Source organism: Quercus lobata, chromosome 4 (genome assembly GCF_001633185.2).
Source record: "Quercus lobata isolate SW786 chromosome 4, ValleyOak3.0 Primary Assembly, whole genome shotgun sequence".
Lineage (NCBI taxonomy): Eukaryota > Viridiplantae > Streptophyta > Magnoliopsida > Fagales > Fagaceae > Quercus > Quercus lobata.
In genome coordinates, this window is record NC_044907.1 from 41,753,630 (window position 1) to 41,774,153 (window position 20,524).

The 20,524-nt window shown below is 34.4% G+C and overlaps 1 protein-coding gene across 5 annotated transcripts; it reads left to right on the forward strand.

Moving 5' to 3' along the window:
* Window positions 1-337: 337 nt before the first annotated feature.
* On the forward strand, window positions 338-15,349 carry LOC115987838 (probable LRR receptor-like serine/threonine-protein kinase At1g06840). 5 transcript variants are annotated; one of them, XM_031111439.1, is made up of 21 exons: window positions 338-449; window positions 604-796; window positions 5,727-5,877; window positions 6,258-6,329; window positions 6,504-6,575; window positions 6,847-6,990; window positions 7,071-7,142; window positions 7,236-7,307; window positions 7,526-7,600; window positions 9,659-9,727; window positions 9,795-9,863; window positions 10,034-10,105; window positions 10,422-10,508; window positions 10,762-10,830; window positions 11,044-11,525; window positions 12,165-12,323; window positions 12,699-12,988; window positions 13,473-13,517; window positions 13,609-13,902; window positions 14,299-14,427; window positions 14,808-15,349. In XM_031111439.1, the coding sequence occupies exons 2-21, from the start codon at window positions 688-690 to the stop codon at window positions 15,150-15,152; spliced, it is 2,877 nt and encodes a 958-aa protein (XP_030967299.1). In that variant the 5' UTR covers window positions 338-449; window positions 604-687; the 3' UTR covers window positions 15,153-15,349. The 5 variants fall into 5 exon arrangements, with proteins under 5 accessions (XP_030967299.1, XP_030967302.1, XP_030967301.1 ...); XM_031111442.1 differs by having other exon boundaries at window positions 13,490-13,541; window positions 13,652-13,902; XM_031111441.1 differs by having other exon boundaries at window positions 12,705-12,988.
* Window positions 15,350-20,524: the final 5,175 nt, after the last annotated feature.

The window sequence follows — 20,524 nt, forward strand, 5'->3', positions numbered from 1 at the left end:
ATAAAAACTTACAAAAGACAATTAAAAACTTTATGTATTTACATGTATTTTGATTATTGCTATTATTAATATATAAATTCCTCTTTTTATTAAATGGTATAATTTATACTTCTTAAAAGATAACCTGAAAATATATTCCTGAAATCACCGCCTTTGCTAACAAATTTTTAAAGCTAGTTATGGTGACCGGGTCAGAAACATGTGCCACCTTCCACAACCGCGTGGTCCCCATTTTCAAACTTCGTTTTCTTCGTCCAAATACTCATCTGTAGCATTAAATATCTGCTTACGTCATTCTAGTAAGTATTTCTTCGTTTTTTGTGATAACCTTTACAAATATGTACAATTTAATTATTAATGGCAATTTGGCTGCTTTGTTTCTTCTCAAGCTGTAACATGGGAGTAGAGCCTTGAGTGATTCTCTTATTTTATATTCTTCTCGGAGCCTTGTAGGTTTAGTTTTGCTGTACTTAACTTTGAGTTCTTTGATTGTTCATTTATTTAATTACCTCAGTTAAAAAAGTTGTTTTTAGATAAATTGAATTGCTTTAGAATTTGATTGTGTTTGTTTGAGTTTTGACGTAGTTTGTTTCTTGTTTTAAGGTGGAGCACTGGGATTCTACCATAAATTCCAGTCTTGGGTACTAAGAGAAAGTTGAGAGTTCTAGCTCTCTCTGCGTTAGTGGGATGTATCTGTTAAAAGCTTGGACGTATGGATTACTTATTGTTGCATGGTTGTGTTGTTCCTCACTACTTATCATAGCTCAGGATACTCGGATTACCAACCCGGATGAAGGTGATTTTGCTTAGTTTAATTTGCTGTTCTGTTAATTGCAATTTATGATTCATAAGCTTTTTTGCAATTAAGTTTTCACACTGGTCATGTGTAACACCCCAAAATCATAAGCAATAAAAGTCTATTTAATCTAAATAATCCATAAAAATATTAAATAAAAGAAACTAGTAACCTTAAATCTCATCACAAATGTCAGAGCTCTAATTCATTAAAGACAAAATATCCTCAAAATAATTCTTCAATACAATGTTTAATGTTATAAAAATAATAATAAAATCCTCAGTTTCATAAAATAGTTCTTAATTGTTGTCTCCCAAGAATTTCTACTCCAATAATCCCTCTAATGTATCTGTAATAGGAAATAAAGGGGGGTAAGATAACTCAATAAGTAGAATTCACTAACATTGGGGTATGGGGACAAACCTTTCAAATAAATAATTCTTACAACAATTTCATAACTTGTAACTCATCAATATTTATCATCAAATACTTCATATATATATATAAAAAAATATATTTACATTGTAAGTCATCATAATATATATATATATATATATATATCAATACCATCATATAAACAAATTCCTAGGCTTTTCTCATGGTCAATGTTTACGCCCCGTTAACAAGGTTGTGATGTCCTCTTTTCGAGACTGGAACTTTCTTTACATCCCTTTTCTTAAGGATGGCTTCTTTGGAACCTAAAGGTGCACTCACTTATTAAGGAGCTTTCTTTCTAGATCCTCAATAGTATGCTCCCTTACTAAGTAGCTATCAAATATGCACTGTCCCCTTTTTTTGGACTGTGCCTTGCTAAGGAATAGTTGCAGTATGGTTGTCCCTTACTAAGGACTAAATACAATACTGAACTTTTAATCACGACTTGCCATTGGTTTTCAAAACATATTCAATATACTCACAAAAATAATCCATTCATAATTCTAAAAAATATAAAGATATATACCCACATACAAGTTTAACTAAATTTAGGTTGTCCCACCAGTTTTTCATAAAACGAATAGTAAATGAACACATCAACCATTTATAAAATATCAATTTATATATCGAATATCAACATATTTTTTTGATATAAAATAGTTTAATAATCAACATTGTTTTGGGAAAACCCTCAAAATTAGTAAACACCACTTATCTCTTAGTTACAAAAATAAAGGAAATCAACATCCCTTGAATCACAATAATTAAGTAGAATTAGAACTTAGCAACACCAAAAATAGGTTCTTCAATACACAATTTCCCACTTAAAAAAAAAAAAAAATTCTATTTTCATACTTAAACGGTTTTATCCTAAATAGTATTGATATATCCAAAATTCTCCATTTATTCACCTAACTATCCAATTCACTTTCAGCTTTGATCAGATTTTTGGACTTAAAAGATATTGTTGCCTAATTAGACTTTTCCATTAACGTCATCATAGGTATTCATGAAACTTCAATAGGGCCGAATAATAAATATCTAACCAACCTGAATGTAACAGCCATATTATTTATTCATATTCATTCACTCTAACATTACATCTATCCAATTGGGGCCGAATAATAAATATCTAACCAACCTGAATATAACAACCATATTATCTATTCATATCCATTCACTCTAACATTACATCTATCCAATCTAATATTGGATGCCACGTATTTCCTTAATTTGTTGCTTAACATTCCCTCTTGATGCCGCTGGATGTCTATTCACTCTAATATTATATATATATATATATATATATTTATATTTTCAACCTAACTTTGGTAGCCACATGATATATAACCTATCTGATCAACCTAATATTTATATCTATTAAACAAAAGTAGAAGCCACATATTATAGTATTCTTAATTTATCAATTTGGTTGCCTATATTTTTCCCTTGATGCCGCTGGACTAGTACTTGGACCATGACAAAAGTGTGATGGTTTGACGGTCAACAATTGAGGCTATATGCGATTACATATTAACCGAAAGCACCCTTTGCCCATTAAAATAATCATAGTTTTAGATCCAAGATGGCCATATACGGATGGACATATAAAATTGCAAAGCAACCTTTTCCCTTTCACTTGATAAAGTCCAAGCCTATTACTCTATTAGAAACAATTTCAAGGCTTGTGGCCCTTTCCTAACATATTGACTATTCCTTATCTAATCTATATAATACTAAAAGCTGAAGTGTAGTATTTAATGTTGCTACTTTCAGGTTAAGCCACATCAGCTGTCATGTCATTACCATTTTCTTTCCTGAATTTGTCATACAATTTAAATTAGTTTTTTTTTTTTAAATTTTAAAAATACTAATAAAAAATAAATAATTCCCGGCAACCTTTTGTGTTCCACGGTTACAATTTTAAATAGCAACCCTTTGTGTTCCATGGTTGCAATCTCAAACAGCAACCCTTCAGCTTCCTAACGCTAGACTTCGGCCTTCTAACTCCTTCATCTCTTCATCTCCTCACACTATATTAATACTGAAAAGTTGGACAATTTAGGTTAGGTCTCTAAATCCCAATTGCTCTTGATCTCTATTCTTGTGGCTGCCTGCATAATAGTTCAATGTAAGGATTAGATTAATAGTGTTGCTCTTTTTTATTGCTTTATTATTATTATTTATTTATTTATTTTGTTACTACCTTTTTTGTGTTGTGGGTCATATATGAGTTTTTATGTATTTAGGTTAGGTATTTGTATTGATATATGATTGTTTGTTTCTATGTTTAAAATTGATTCGAATTTTTTTTTTTTTTAATAATGTTTGAGATGGTAACATTATTGGTTTATATTGTGTTATATGTGTGATAGAGTTTTAGCAGTGTTCATGTGATAGAGTTTTAGCAGTTAGAAAATTGAATGATAGAGTTTTAGTAGTATTCGTGCCTACAGAAATTCAATTTGCTAAGGTATTTTAGTAGTTTGCAAATTGAATTATAGAGTTTAAAATTCAATACTATACTCAGAACATGACACTTCTCCTTTTTTCTTGGTCTCCTCATTTAAGTGAATCCCTCCTTCATCATAGAAATTGATTTAAAATTCCTTCTATTAGCTTTGATTGTTCTCTTGGCTATGTCATAAAAGACTGTTTTTTGACATAATCTTTTTATAGTAATTATCGTCATTTTTGTTGTAGTTGAATCAAAATAAGATTATGCTAGATTTGCATAATTAGTAGTTGCTGCATTTTTATCATTATCACAAGTTTAAGATAGTGACTACCCTCATCAATAGTTGTTGCACCTTCTTCATTGCCAAACTTGATTATCTTAACAAAAATTGTATTTATTTGATTGCACCACATGTGTTTATTTACTTATGGATTCTATTTGATTGTAAGATTTTTATGTCTTTTGATATAAATTAACTAGCTTGTATGCTAGCCAAACTGCTTGCTTCTTTTGTTTTGTTTTTTTGTTTTTTGTTTTTTTTTTAATATTTTACTTTACCTCCAACACTATCATAATTAGTTGTCTCTTTAATGGCATATTATGTCTCCCTCGCTATATATATATATATATATATTTTGCAGGATCCAAGCAAGAAAGAGTTTAAGATGCTTGCTATGTTATTCTCTCAATTTTTTTTACAGCAAGAACAATTTGCGGTATTGAAGTAATTACTGAATATTTTATATTAATAGTTATTTGTTAATAGGTGTTTGACGACTATCGGATATGAAAAGTTTTAGGTTAAATGGGTAACAACTTTAATTTTGTTAATTTTTGCTTTCTAAATTACTAATAATGATTTATCATGTTAAATTGGTAGTTTATTTGTATATTAATTAGCTACAATGTTTTAACGTTATTTATTTTTTCTCTCTAATTTGTGAGGTTTAATTCAAATAATTTTGAATAAGTCCTTTGAAATCAAATTCAATACAAAAGAAATTTTGTTAGGGACTCTGTTGTGAGTTTCAAATGCTACAAGTGGTATTGTAGTAACTTAGATATGAAACTCTAGATGTAATACAAAAAGTTAAGGATAATGACATTCACTAATATTCGTCTTTTAATTTAAATGGTATTTTGCATAATTGCTTTGCATTCATTAGATTTCATTTTCAGTAATTTTCCCCGTGTATCACACGTGTTAGCGACTAGTATAATACAATTATAGGAGCCATTTTCTATTAGTATAATGATAGTCTAGGTTCATGACAATTGCTAGCTATTGACTATTCAAACTTCTTAAATTTAGAGCAAGACAAACCATACCTGAACTACTTGTGCATAGTCGTAGAGAAGAAAAGAAACAGCTCACTCGTGTTGCGGTTGAAAACAAAATGAACTTTTTTATGTGCATACACGTGTAATTTAAAAGGTAAAAGGCTAGGGTTATCAAGGCCCATATATTTACTTACGCCACCTCACTTGAGTTTCATGTCCCATAGTATTTATCTTATTTTTAATATCTTAGGCCCAAATCAATTTAATCCATTTAATTGTAGGCCTCCTTTATAATTTATGTACAATAATTAAATTGGTATCAAAATTATGGGGTGTTACATCATGGGCACATGTTTTCTAAAAATTCACCCATGAACTCTCTAACAAGTGATTTCATTTAGGGAAATGCTAAAGATTGTGACACATCGGTTTGTAAGGATTATGTAATAAAATTTATAATATACCTAGCATCGCTATTTTATTTACAGGAACTTCACATATGAAATACTCACTTCCCCTAAGTCATAATTGATTATTGTTGCAAATAGTTGAGCTGTAGTTATTTGATTGTATATGCTCAAAACATGGGGCTGCTAATTACAAAGTTGATATACAATGGTTAAACAACTTTGCCTTTCCCTTTCATGTGGAAACCTTGATACTAGAATTAGAGAAACACATGGATTAGCGAAGCTAGTGAATTTTCTAAATGTTCATGTTGATGAAATGATGATTAACATTTGTATTCATTTGCAGTGAAGGCATTGCAAGCCATCAAGAGCAGATTGATAGATCCCAATAGGAATCTGAGTAACTGGGATCGAGGAGATCCATGTACATCAAAATGGACAGGGATTGTGTGCTACAATACTACATTAGAAGATGGATATCTACATGTAGATCAATTGTATGATTTTAACTTTTGCTATTTTATTTCTATCAGGGAGCAATATTGATTCAAATAATGTTGCATATTCTTCTACTTAGAACACTTTTCTTTCTTTATTTCTTTTGTCCCCCTTGCATGATGAGATATTTCGTATTCCTTTTATCTCTAGTCATATTAGTTGATGAAGGAAATGAAATTCTTTAGTTCATTTAAGATTCAAAAAAATTATTGGGACTTGTTCTAATAGCCCCATGTTTCCCAATTTTTCTAGAAAATATGGTTCAGATATAAGACTATGAAAGCTTTGATACAACTTTTCTATTTACTGCATGTTGGAATTTCTATTAAAGAACTAATGTGGTGCTTTAATAATTCCTTTCCGGGCTGCCTTTCTGCAGGGTATTATTAAATATGAATTTGTCAGGAAGTTTAGCACCAGAGCTTGGTCAGTTATCGAATTTGACTATATTGTAAGGAAAAGCATATCTGGAAGCTACTTTTCTGTGCTATGATACTTTTTGTTATTCAAAGTTTTTGGTTACCCCTTTCACTTCATGTCCTGGATCATTGTTATTCTCACCCCCGTTGTAGCATTTGATGTACTTATCCTACTGATATATTTTTCTCTGTCTACTCTGTTGAGGGAATATTATGTGGAACAACATAAGTGGGAGTATACCAAAGGAGATAGGCAATATTACGTCTTTGTTTATCTTGTAAGTTGAGCAGCTTCTCTGTTGGATAGGTTAGACATCCAATATTGCAGTCACAGGATTACATGCTTAGACAATTAAGAAATGCAAATATGCTACTAGTTTGTGCATTTCAAAGCCTTTGAATTCTGAATAATATAGGAAATAATCCTTCTATCTGAGCGAATTTACTTTATATGTCGGCACTTTTCTAAATACATGATATTTTAATATTGCAAATCTACAGTATATTGCTTTGTCTCTAATTCCATTTTCAATATTTTGTATGTTCCAGGCTTCTGAATGGAAACCAATTAACAGGTTCCTTGCCTAAAGAGCTCGGTTATCTTCCAAACTTGAATAGAATACAAATTGACCAAAACCATATGTCAGGACAACTACCTAAATCATTTGCATTCTTGAACAAAACGATGCACTTGTGAGTGTGTTTCTGATGCTATAATGTCTAAAATCAGTTCTACAATGATTAACCCTTATACTTCTCTTTTCTATGAGCAGTCACATGAACAACAATTCGATCAATGGGCAAATCCCGCCTCAGCTATCCAGATTACCAAGTCTTGCAGACTTGTAAGTCGGTAACTGGTTATCTTGTATATTATTTGTCTCATCTGTCAGAACAATTTGTGAGATCAGTGACCATCTTCAACTTTTGACCTGCAGCCTTCTTGATAATAATAACTTATCAGGGTCTCTTCCTCCACAGTTCTCTGAAATGCCAAATTTACTGATACTGTATGGTTTCTTATTTCTTGGAACTTTTATTATTATTTTATTTATCACTTAAAAATTTCATTACAATTACAATTAAGATTTCTGAATTTATTTTCTTTTTCTTTTTCTTCTCTTCTTGAACAAGGTCATGATTTCTAATTTTCCTTTTTCTATAATCTAATAATACTTAAGCAATCTTTTCTCAAGTTTCTTGATGCTTCATTTTCTTTGTTTTGCAGCCAACTTGATAACAATAACTTTGATGGGACTACAATTCCAGCTTCTTATGGCAACATGTCTAAATTGCTGAAGTTGTAAGTGTATATTATTATGTTATTGTCTTGTGTTTTTAACTAGGTTTCAAAAGTAAAGGTGGATTGAGGTGCTAGCCTTGAGGTGTGAGGCAAAAAGGTTTTGTTTATTATTTTGGCAAAAATGCAACACTGAAATAAATAGGATGTTGGAAATTGTCTTAGATTCTTATTTTGACATAGTTTGGATTTTCTTGGTGTGAAAGGAAAAATATATTCTTTGTAAAAGCAGTAATTTGATTTATTATATCCACTAAGGAATAGGTATTGAAGCCTTATATAGATAGAACTGTGAAATGTTTGGTGGCTTTGGCTCAAAAGGCCCTCTCCATATGGGGAGATATTAAGAAGACTAAGAAGAACATGAGTGGGTTTCATTGAAAAGTAGCTTGATAGTTCTTTTGGGGTTTAAGGATACCCACCTATGTGACTTTAGAGTTTGACTAATATGTTACTGTAATAACATCATATGGTGTATTGGTATTTTTGTACTAAAAGAGTGTCAACTTTGGGATTTGTTATTGAGAGTTTCTTTTGGGTGTATTGGGATATGGGTTAGTTTGTGTTTGTCAAGTCAGTGAATATTGTTTGTAAGAGTTAATGATTTTGGTTTGTGGTTGTAGTTCATATTGTTTATAGAGGATTTTAGTTGTCTTACCTGTGGATCTAGGCATAAAGTTGTTCAAACCACATTAAACATTGTTGTCTTGTATTGATATTAATTTATAATTTGTGTAAATGCACACTGAAATTTTGACAAGTTGTTATAAAAGCTAGGTTGATCCCAGTATGGTTCAAGAACAGATTTTTTGTACAAGTTTGTGATTGGTTTGATATAGGCGCACACAAGTTTGGCTTCATACATGGAAATGATGATCAACTTATTTGAGGAAAAACTTTTTAGGCTATGATGGAATTGTAACTGAAGAATGAAGATTACTTGATGGAATTTGGGTCCGTGTGGAGATTTGAAGAAAATTTTCTCCCATTTTGACTTGGTTTTAGTTTTCTTGGTGTGGGAGGAAAATTTATTCCTTATAAAAGAAGTAATTTGATACTTCTTTTCCACCAATATATACTAGCACCTTATATATAGAAGACAAGACTCTAAATGGTTTTGTGGTTTTCTCCCAATAAATCCTACCACATGGAGGAGAGAAGGGAGATCATTAGAAGAACATGAGTAGGTTTCTTCGAAGAGTAGTTTGAAAGGGACCTGCATGTGAGACTTGAAAGTTTGTTTATTGTGTTACTTTGAGAGTATCATTGGGTGTATTGGGTTTTTGGATAGTGAAAAGGTCAAGTTTGTGAGTTGATATTCAGAGTTTGTTTTGGTATATTAGGGTTGGGATTTGTTTGCATTTGTGAGAAGTTTTGAGTGTGTTGGTATTTGTGAAGGTTGTGAGTATTGTTGTGAGGGTGTGAGTCTAGTTTCTAGGCATTAGTTATGTGTTGTAATCCATATTCTTGATAGTGAATTTTGGCTGTTGTTTGTCTATGGATGTAGACATTGAGTTTGCCAAACCTGGTTAAATATTGATGTCTTGTGGTGATGTTTATATTTCCAGTGTGTGGATGTTTATATTTTTTACTTTTGAATGTTCTTCAGCAAGCATCAAATTCCAACAGATGGAAAAACTAGCAAAATATAAAAAATATATATATAATTGCTAGAATGGTATACATTTTGTTGGAAATATATAAATTATTCAAACATTGATTGAAAAGAAATTAAATGGGAATGTTACCTATCTTAGATTGTGGTGTTTGTTTAGCCAACTAAGCAGGCATATAAATGTTTTTTTTTTTTTTTTTTTTTTTTTTTGAAACTTCTAGGCCACTACTACACTGAACAAGTTAGGTTTACTTTAATTAATGATTAATCCTTGGAAGCTTTATGCAATGTTCCATACCAGTTTATGTAATCAGATATAAAAAATGTTTCATGTTATTTGGAGCTTTATTTGCTTGCAAGATGGTAATCGAAGAGTATGCATATCCGCATCACATGATATTTCTTGGCAAGATCGATAATATTTTTGTTTTGGTTGGATTTTCCAGGAGTCTTAGGAACTGCAATTTGCAAGGACCAGTTCCCGATTTGAGTCGAATACAACAACTTGCTTATATGTTAGTTGCTTTATTCTATTTTCGTTTTAGCTACTTGTAATTTAATTTTAATGTACATAAATTTCAGAGATCTTAGTTCAAATCAGCTAAATGGAACCATTCCTCAAAATAGACTTTCTGCAAGTATCACGACTATGTAAGATTCTCCATCTTTTGAATGACATGTCATCTGTTGGTTTTTGTGTTTTGTTTAAAATTATTTACCAAATTTACAAAATATTCGGACACATCTTTCAGTTTTTGAACATAATTTATGCAAGCAATTCCCTTGACTTCTGATATCTATTATTCAAACAATATGCTCAGCGATTTATCTAACAACAATCTTACGGGAACAATTCCAACAAACTTTTCAGGTCTTCCTCTTCTTCAGAAATTGTGAGTAGTCCTCCACTTGCTTTTTTCCTCCTTCCGTATTTTTAGTTGTTAAATTACCGATTGTTCCAAAATTTTAAGCTTTTGACGCATTGAAATGGAGAAGACAAGGATTAAACTCACGACCTCCTGTTTTGGAACAATCAGTAATTTAACAAATTCTATAGTTCAATGTTATAGTAAATCATTTCATGTCTATCTAAATTTGAGTTTCCACTTATCTCAACAATTACTTATAAAGTTACCAGTTGATATTAGTCAATAAATTAAACTGTTAATTAATAAATTGCCTTATTTGGTAAATTATTCCCCAAGGCAGGTCACTTGCAAATAATTCATTGAACGGTTCAGTTCCATCCACTATTTGGGATAGTATGACGTTGAATGCAAAGGGAAACCTTACAGTGTAAGATCTGAGTGACAATGTTTCTATTCCCTTGGTTAAAAGCATAATTTTCGATTGGATGTGTGTGTGCACTTTCATGCTCTCAGACATCTTGTGCTTATATTGGTACAAATAAAGTTGATTCGTTTTTCTGATTACAGCACACTCTTTTGTAAAATTCCAATGTGTAACATCTTGGATTGACTTCAATAAGTTTACAAGCATCTAATACTGGATTTTCTAAGCGATTGCTTGTGGCCCTTTGGTATTGCAGGGAGTTGCAGAATAATAATCTTTCAAATATTACTGGCAGTACTGTTCTACCTTCAAATGTCACTGTCTGGTTTGCTTCTATACTTGCTCCCCAATTTGCACTTGCTAATTAGCTTCATGTAGAATTTCATGAGTAAAAAAATGCATCTTAAATTAACGTGATTACTTGTTAAGATGTGCTCCTTTAAGTTTTAATAATTAAAAAAAAAAAAAAATTGGAGGTGTAACAGACATAAACATTGATACAATTATCATGTCACTTGTTTTGATAATTAATTTTCAGGCTTCAAGGGAATCCCTTATGCGACGGCAATTTAAATCTTCAGTTCTGCCAACCTAAAAATGACACTCAGAGTTTGACAAATTCCACTTCTGTTCCTATCCCTACAGTATGCCCACTATCTTATGAATGTTCCACCACATCTACTCAAAGTTGTATATGTGCTGCCCCTCTGATTGTTGAATATCGGTTGAAAAGTCCTGGATTCACAGATTTTCGTCCATACATAGATGACTTTGAAGTGTACATGACAGAAGGTCTTAATTTATATCTTAATCAGCTGGACTTTAAAAATTTATGGGCATGGGAAGTAGGACCTCGACTGAAGATAACCTTGAAGTTTTTTCCTGAGAACACCTCCTTATTCAATAGTAGTGAGGTTCAGCGAATCACGAGCAACTTCACATCATGGAAAATTCCTCTTAGTTACGTATTTGGACCTTATGAACTTCTCGGCCTCGATCTCCTGGATGTTTATAAATCTGGTTTGTCTTGAAACCCTTGTCTGATATGTTTTGCAACAGAGCTTTGTTGAAGTTGGAACTTATGCTTATTTACCAGTTGACGAATGTACAACTGTCTTCTCTAATGTATTTGACCTACACCTTGAAGTCCTCTATACTAAATAGATAATCTTAGGTCTGTGGCATTATTTTCTGTTAGTGGTTATACCTGTGTTTGAGTCCATACAGAGCTGGCCTATGCTTGTCACTCTAAGCAATTGTGTGTCTGTGGGTGGCACATTTTAGTGGAGATCACTTTTTTTTTTTTTTTTTTTGCTGCCAACCATTGTGAAGATAGGCTTGATCTAGGCTGTTTAGTGCTTTCACGATAGTGATGCTATGTTCAGTGGTATTGTAGACACAGTTGCACTCACAAGTGAATAACTGCAATATCCTCAGTTCAAGAGGTTTTATATATTTTTTTTCTGGGCAATTAAGTCGTGTTCTATATTGGCCAAGAAGGAAGCTTCTTGTTCACACCTGATGTTACTTGTGTCTTCACCCCAAGCATAGATGAACTATGTGTCAGGCACATGTTAATTTCATATATTCATATATGAGATAAATATTGTTGGAAGGTTTTTAAATTTTTTATGCTAATAATTTTCACTAATGTCACAGAGGTTGGCAACTCTCCAAGCTCTGGTATAAGCAAAGGTGCATTGGCTGGCACAGTGGTGGGGACCATTGCAGGTGCAGTTACATTGTCTGTAATTGTTTCTCTTCTAATATTGAGAGTGCACATGAGGAAGCACCATGTAGTTTCAAAACGACGTCATGGTGAGTATCTTATGTTTAGGTAGACATATCATGATTTTTCACTTTTCCTGTAATTGTTTTAATTTGGCTTATCAAGCTGACACTTGTCCAAGCTTAGCATTATAGCCCTCTCTCAACTATTGGTATGGGAAAGCTTCAGCCACGTTCTGGCTGGCCCATGAATGGAAACATCATTTTGACTTGGTGGCATTCTGGCTCGAACCAACTCTAAAATAAATAATAACCATTTAGCCTTTCACTTATAAAGTGAAACATATACACACACAACACATATGTATACAATAAAGCATTCTAATAGTATGCATAATTGTATTTGTTATTTTAAAACAAATGGGCACAGCATCTTTCATTTTTAACATTTGACCTGTATTTAAGTTACAGCGTCTAGGACCACCATGAAAATTGATGGTGTGAAGGATTTCACTTATGGAGAAATGGCTCTGGCTACAAACAACTTTGACAGCTCTTCTCAGGTTGGCCAAGGAGGGTATGGGATGGTTTATAAAGGCATTCTAGCTGATGGTACACTTGTGGCCATAAAACGTGCCCAAGAGGGATCTTTACAGGGTGAGAGGGAGTTCTTGACAGAGATAGAATTGTTGTCAAGGTTACATCATCGAAATCTTGTGTCTTTGATTGGACTGTGTGATGAAGAATGTGAACAGGTGCTTATTCTTATCTTGATTGGACATATAGAATTTTTTTTACAAAAGATTGGATTATCCATCATTCTCATAGTGGAATACACGAACACGAGTTGATCATTCCCATCAACTTAGGAAGTTGATACAATGAAATCATAAGGTCATGAAAGCGGTCAAAGAATAAATAAATAATAATAATAATAATAACAATAGAATAAATCTAACTCAATCTAGAGACATTATAGATGAGATGCTGCCAACTTTTCGTCTTTTTTTTTTTTTTTTTTGGCAGAGTTCTTTATAAATTGAGGATAATTTGATTAAAAAAAAAGTATCAATAACTTATTGTCTCCTTTCACAATGAACTTTCTATAGTACTGTTCTTCATGAGTAGTATGTTTCTCCTGCAAAATTGTTTGGCTTCCACACCAAGGACTGGTTTTTTTCATTCTCTGTTTTTGAATTTGTTTAAAAATATTGCCTGGGAATAAGAGCTTCATGTTAGTATTGTTGTGGATGCAGATGTTGGTCTATGAGTTCATGTCAAATGGTACTCTCAGGGATCACCTTTCTGGTACACATTACATACACCCTTTAAGTTTGCTTCCCCTAACAAATTTACTTTTCAAACTCTACATCAGATTCAAATGAGCTTATTTGTGGTTCATGTATGCAATAATACAATTAAGTCTAAAGAACCTTTGAGTTTTGCTATGAGATTGAAAATTGCCCTAGAATCATCTAAGGGCATCCTCTACCTACATACGGAAGCTGATCCCCCAATATTTCATCGAGATATGAAGGCCAGCAACATATTATTGGACTCTAAGTATATAGCAAAAGTTGCTGATTTTGGACTTTCCCGACTCGCACCAGTTCCTGATATTGAAGGGGATTTGCCTACTCATGTATCTACAGTTGTGAAGGGAACACCAGTAAGACACTTATTTATGACATTTTCCTAAATAGAATTATGAACTTTATGAGTCTATGTTGATGAGTGAATTTTTCCACCTCCTATCTTTGATTTCATCATCAGTGTTCTCTTTATTGTGGCACCAGTGCCACATGTTAAGTGTCTATAAGTTTTATATGTTTCTTCAATTGACAATCGCCTGGGCTTTCAACCCTTCTTGGTAAAACAAATAAAAATGAAATGATAATAGAGTCTTCCATTTCCATTTTTGTTTAAATTATAAATTTATACAATTTTTTTTATTAAAATAAATAAGTCAAACTCGAACAAGATGAAATAGACTTAATATTGTGTGGAAGTAGATATAACTGATATCTATTTCTTTATTCTCTCATTCTCTGTATTAAATTTGCAGGATTACCTAGATCCGGAGTATTTCTTAACTCATAAACTGACAGACAAGAGTGATGTCTATAGCCTTGGTGTTGTATTTCTAGAACTCCTGATGTATCCGATCTCACATGGCAAAAACATTGTTAGAGAGGTAAAACATTATAGACTTGTTTGCCTTAGATTTGATAGGGGCCCAATGGTACATTAATTAGGTGATTGGGCATGAAAGAAATTGTTGTTCTGTAATTTATTTTACCCTTGCAGTTTAATCCATAATGAAAATTTTCCTCTGCCATATATCATTTTACACTAGGTGTAATAGTCAAGAGTGAGATCTTGAGTTGCAAGTTTCAGTTTTAACTTCAAAAAAACATTGAAATCATTTTACAATCCTATGCCAAATAGAATTTTATGCAGTGAAGATCACTTGGTCATATTGTTGTTATCATATCATCCTCTAGGCAACAGTGGCTTAAATTTGGTGTAATAAAAGGAGCACTTTTAGTTTTTGACTGTCTTTATCCATTCCAGGTTAAGGTCGCATATCAATCTGGTATGATCTTTTCAATTATTGATGATCGAATGGGATCTTATCCTTCTGAATGTGTGGTGAAATTTTTGACTTTGGCTCTCAAGTGTTGTGAAGATGAGACATATGCTAGACCTTCAATGGCAAAGGTGGTCCGAGAACTTGAAAATATATGGCTTCTGATGCCTGATTCTGACATTAAAACAACAAATCCTATGCTCTCAGGTTCTGAAAAGGCAATGACTTCACCATCATCATCCTCTAATGTGATGAATCCTTTTGTGTCATCAGATGTACCTGGCAATGACCATGTTAGTGGAGTCGTTCCATCCATCACGCCTAGATAGGAAACGTTTGGAAAACTGGTTGCATTTGAACCTGAGGTTGCTAATGTCTTGAAAAGTTGAACTGGGAAATGGTCTTTACGTTCATCTCAGTTGTTGATGTTATGGAAAGTCTCTCTCTTAATCTTCATTACAGTTTGTTTTGGAAAACAAATGTACTTAGAGCAGTAGATGGTTTAATAATATTGGCAGTGGTGACACAACGTGTAGCTCAAGGTGTTCCTCAAGGTGTTCCCAAGAACACCCTGACTTAAAAAAAAATTATATATAATAATTAAAATTTTTTTTATTTGTTTACCCTTAAAAAAAATTAGGAACACCCTCAAATTTATTTTAAAAAAAAATTATTTGTTCTACTTTCAAGGTAAAAAAAAGAAGCCCAAGAAAAAATTGAACTAAAATTGAAAAAATAAATAAAAATAAATAAAAAATTGTAACTGAGCTAGTGGCAAGCTCACGGATTCTAAAAAAAAAAAAAAGAATGGATGGCAAGCCCAACATCAAGCCCACAACAAGCCCAACAGATTACAAAGGTAGCAAACCCATGGATTCTCAACGGACAAAAAAAAAAAAAAAAAAAAAAAAAAAAAAAAAAAAAAAAACCAATACAGAGCAAATCACTAAATCCAAAACCTCAAATCACTAAATTAGGAATCACTAAATCAAAAATCACTAACGCGAACCTAAAGACAAAAACATCAACAAAGCAATGCCTTATACCTTAGGCTCAAGCCAACAAATGGAGATCAGTCACGTCGCTCGCTCGTCTTTGGAGATCACTCACGTCGTTGGAGTTTGGTCCAGTCCAGAGCACATTGCCGCATCAGAGATCAGTCATGATGCTTGCTCGTCGTCATCACTCGCTCGCCGATTGGAGATCGCTCATCACTCACCCCTCATTGGAGATTGTTCGTCACTACCTCAACCTCAGCCTTCAAGCCTCCCTGCTCCGGTGCTCCCTTAAGGTATTTCATTTTACTAACTTCTCTCTCTTTTTCTCTCTAACTCTCTCTCAGTCTCTCAATCTCTCTCTCTTTATCTGAAATCATTGAAATGAAATGAATGGGACTCTCTCTCTCTCTCTCTCTCTCTCTCTCTCTTTATTCTTTAAGACTAAATTTATTTGATTCTTTTGAATTGTAATTGGCTGAAGCTTTAAATTTATTAATATTTTCCCTATTTTTTGACTTTTTGGCTTTATCTTATCCATTGGTGTTGGTGTGTGTTGATGTTGGTGAGATATTAATTGTCTTTTAGTGTAATGTGTATTGTGATTTGTGATTGTGAAATTTTCTAATTAGCAGCTAGCTCTTGTGATTGGAGGCATCAAGCATGAAGCTTGTCCGTTGAGTGGGTTGAGGGGTGGATGGGCACATGGGGTCAAGTAAACAATAATTAAAGCAGTGTAATGTGCACATGGGATGTGTGCTAGTGCAACTAATAAACAATAATTTAATTGACACTTGTTTTGAAAGAGAATAAGTCAACATTTTAATTTTGAAATGGTCTAGTAATATGCAAGGTGATATCAATGGTCTCAAAACTTTAATTTTGAAAAAGAATAAGTCAGCATTTTATGTCCATTTTTTTGCTCATCAACTTCAATTGATACTTGTGGCTGTTGCTAAAAATCACATTAACATTGCTGAATTTTTTTTACGTGGTAAGTAATTTAGTAACTATTGTTGGATGCTCTTGTAAGAGATGAGAGGCTCTTCAAGATACACAATTTTCCAAAATTAAAGAAGATTTAGAAAATGGTTTATATAGAAGTGGGCAAGGTTTGAATCAAGATACAAATTTTTAACATCCTAGTGATACACGTTAGGGATCATATTATGGGACTATTCTCAACTTGATTTTGATATTCTCTGTTGTTGTTGATGTATTTGAGATTATTGAAGAAGATGGCCTCTCCGACCAAAAAGTTGAAGCTTGATCTATTATGAGGTCAACTCTATCTTTTAAATTTGTCTTTGCTCTACACTTGATGAAAAACATTTTAGGGATCATAAATGAGTTGTCAATAGCATTGCAAAAAAAAAAGAACGAAGATATAGTAAATTCTATGAATCTTGTTAAAGTGTCTAAATAACGATTGCAAGTGATGAGAGATGATGAATGGATATCTTTATTGACTGAAGTGTCTTTATTTTGTATTACACATGTTATTCTGATCTTAAACATGGATGAAATATTTGTAATTAGTGAGAGGTTGCGATGCAACACCCAACAAAATACAAATTTACATCATTATCGTGTTGAGCTATTCTACACAGTCATAGATATGCAACTTCAAGAGCTTAGTAATCATTTTTCAGAGGTGAATACCGATTTGCTACTTTGTATGGCTTGCTTGAATCCAAGTGATTCATTTGTGGCTTTTGATAAAGAAAAGTTGATACATCTAGCAAAGTTCTATTCATCTGATTTTCTTAAGACAGATATCTTGGCACTTAACTCTCAACTTCAGAATTACATTTTTGATATACGCAACATTGACTTATTTTTAGAGCTTCAAGGAGTTAGTAAACTTATTGAAAAGTTATTGAACACAGGGAAATATGAGACTTATCCATTAATTTATTTGCTTGTGAAGTTAGTTTTGATCATTTCTGTTACTCCTGCAACAGTAGAAAAATGTTTTCCAGCAATAAAATATATAAAAAATGAACTACGTAATCGAATAAAAGATCAGTGAATGAATAATTGCTTGATTGTGTATATTGAAAGAGATGTAGCTTGTAGCATTGATAATAAGACTATCGTGCAACGATTTCAAAATATGAAAACTTGTAGAAGACAACTATAAACTTTATGTATTTGCTTGTTTTTTGATGGTTGTTGTTGCCAATATATGAATTTATCTTTTTATTAGATTGTGTAATTTATGCTTCTTAAGCAACATCTTGGAGAAAATTCCTGGAGCCACCACTAGCCACTTTCAAATATTGACATATCATCAATCGTGTCGAAAATTGGTTGATTTCAAGAGCTTGATGGCATCTTGTTTGTAGGATAATTGGTCATTCTCTCATCCGATGGATACCAATTAAAGTGGATATGTTTCTTGTTCGTAGGGTTGGCCCCTTGGTGCATGGTTATCCATGAACACTACTTTTTTGGTTTAAAAAACAAAATTGAGAGGAATAAAGAAAAACCGAGATTGAGACTTTTTTTTTTTTTTTTTTGGAAGAAGAAAGATTGAGACTTGAGAGAACTAAAGAATGAGATTGGACTTCGGTGAAAGTACAGCGAATAGCTCAATAGGTTTTGAAGATGATGAAATATATAATCTGATGGGCCTATCTTAAGGGGCCTGACGGATTGGGACTGTTTGGCCTGTGTGAGGATGGTCCCACGCGCTTTTAAGTCCCATCGCTGACAGACACAGTATGGGCCCATGATCCGAAATCCGTATCGCCTAGAAAAGCCCTAAGATCCGAAAAGGGGAATCCCGGCCCACCACGCTTTTGGAGAATTTGTATCAGAGTCCCACATTGGAAAGATCTGGAGGTCAAGAAGAAAAAGCCAACTCTCCACTGCTATAAAAGGACTAACATTCTCGCAAATCGAGGTATGATGAATTGACCCTACCTAACACTCTAGAGTAAAGAGACAAATTCTGACTTGACCTTCGGAGAGTATTTGGTCGGCCCCACACCGGTGCTCTCTAAAGGTTTTCTTTCGATCGTTTTTATCGTGCAAGTTCGATTGAGTCGCGAGTACGGTGTGACCCATTGGTGACAATTTTCAACGTCATCAGTTGGCGCCGTCTGTGGGAATCGACGTGTAACACCTCATCGCTTCCTAGACAAAAGAGTTACATGGTACTCACACGCTCAATGGCAACCACAAATGACGTTCAGGAAGAAGAAGCCCCAACGACTGCCCTTGAGAAACAGGTCAGGACGCTCGCCGCAGCCGTGGAGCGCCTCACCAAACAAAACCACGACCTAGAAGAACAGCTGAAACAAAAGAATGCCGCGGAGAATAACCAAGGAGCGGATCAAGAAGGGAACAGCGCTAATAGGAGAAATCAGGACGGACCACAGGGGAGTAACGCCCCGAGTAAACAAGTGCGACGGGACATTAGCATCCCTTCTCTAACGGATACGGCTCCACAATCCGTCATCGCGGAGATGCAGGCGATGAAGGAACAGATGGATGTAATGATGAACGCTCTCAAGGGGCGAGTGTCAAGTGATCTTGACAACCTTGTAAACTGGACTGACTCGCCATTCACGGCAACCGTCAACTCTTTCCCCCTGCCGAGCAAGTTCCGTATGCCAAATATGGATAGTTATGACGGAGTCAAGGACCCTGATGCACCTTCAGGGAGTGGCAGACGCGATTATGTGCAGGGCCTTTCCTACAACCCTGAAGGGAGCAGCAAGAATTTGGTTCAGCCGGCTAGCGCCCAACTCCATTTGCACCTTCAAGGAACTAAGTGCTCAATTTACTACGCATTTCATCGGAGGACACCGACATAGAAAATCCACGGCTTGTTTAATGAATATCAAGCAGTAAGAGGAGGAGACGCTGCGGGCCTACATATCACGCTTCAACAAGGAAGCACTCTCGATCGACGAAGCCGACGACAAGATATTGGTAGCAGCATTCACGAACGGGCTGAAGGGGGGTAAGTTTTTGTTCTCCCTATACAAAAACGATCCCAAGACCATGACGGAGGTGCTTTACAGGGCCACCAAATATATGAACGCTGAAGACGCGCTACTAGCCTGAGAAGATAGACCCAAGAAAAGGGAAAGACAAGAGGATCCCCGACAGGACCAGGGACGGAAGAAAGGAAGAATGGGAGATCGAAGGGAGGACAGACGTCCAAAACCCACAGGCGGAAGATTCACAAGCTTCACCCCGTTGACCGCGCCGATAGACCAAGTCCTAATGCAGATTAAGGACGAAGGGTCCCTGACGTTCCCGGGAAAGCTGAAGAGTGATCCCAGCAGAAGGTCCAAAGAAAAATATTGCCGCTTTCATCGTGACCACGGCCACGACACGGCCGATTGCTACGACTTGAAACAGCAAATCGAAGCCCTTATCCGACAGGGGAAGCTGCAGAAGTTCGTCAACAAGGGAAGAACGGATCAACCCCCACAGGAACAACACCTCCGCCGAGAAAACGAGCAACCAAGACCCCCAATTGGAGACATAAGAATGATAATCGGAGGAACTGCTGCGGCCGAATCGTCAAAGAAGGCTCGCAAAACATACCTTCGGATGGTACAAAATGTCCAGTTGACGGGCAGAGTGCCAAGGATAGCAAACGGAGAAGGCCCTATTGTTGGGTTCACGGAAGAGGATGCACGGCGCCTACACCATCCACACGACGATGCCCTCGTCGTCAGCGTGCG

Coding starts and splice junctions, on each gene's coding strand:
- LOC115987838 (XM_031111439.1), top strand. CDS start 688: ATGTATCTGTTAAAAGCTTGGACGTATGGATTACTTATTGTTGCATGG. Junction 797..5,726: donor GATTACCAACCCGGATGAAG/GTGATTTTGCTT, acceptor ATTCATTTGCAG/TGAAGGCATTGCAAGCCATC. Junction 10,831..11,043: donor CCTTCAAATGTCACTGTCTG/GTTTGCTTCTAT, acceptor ATTAATTTTCAG/GCTTCAAGGGAATCCCTTAT.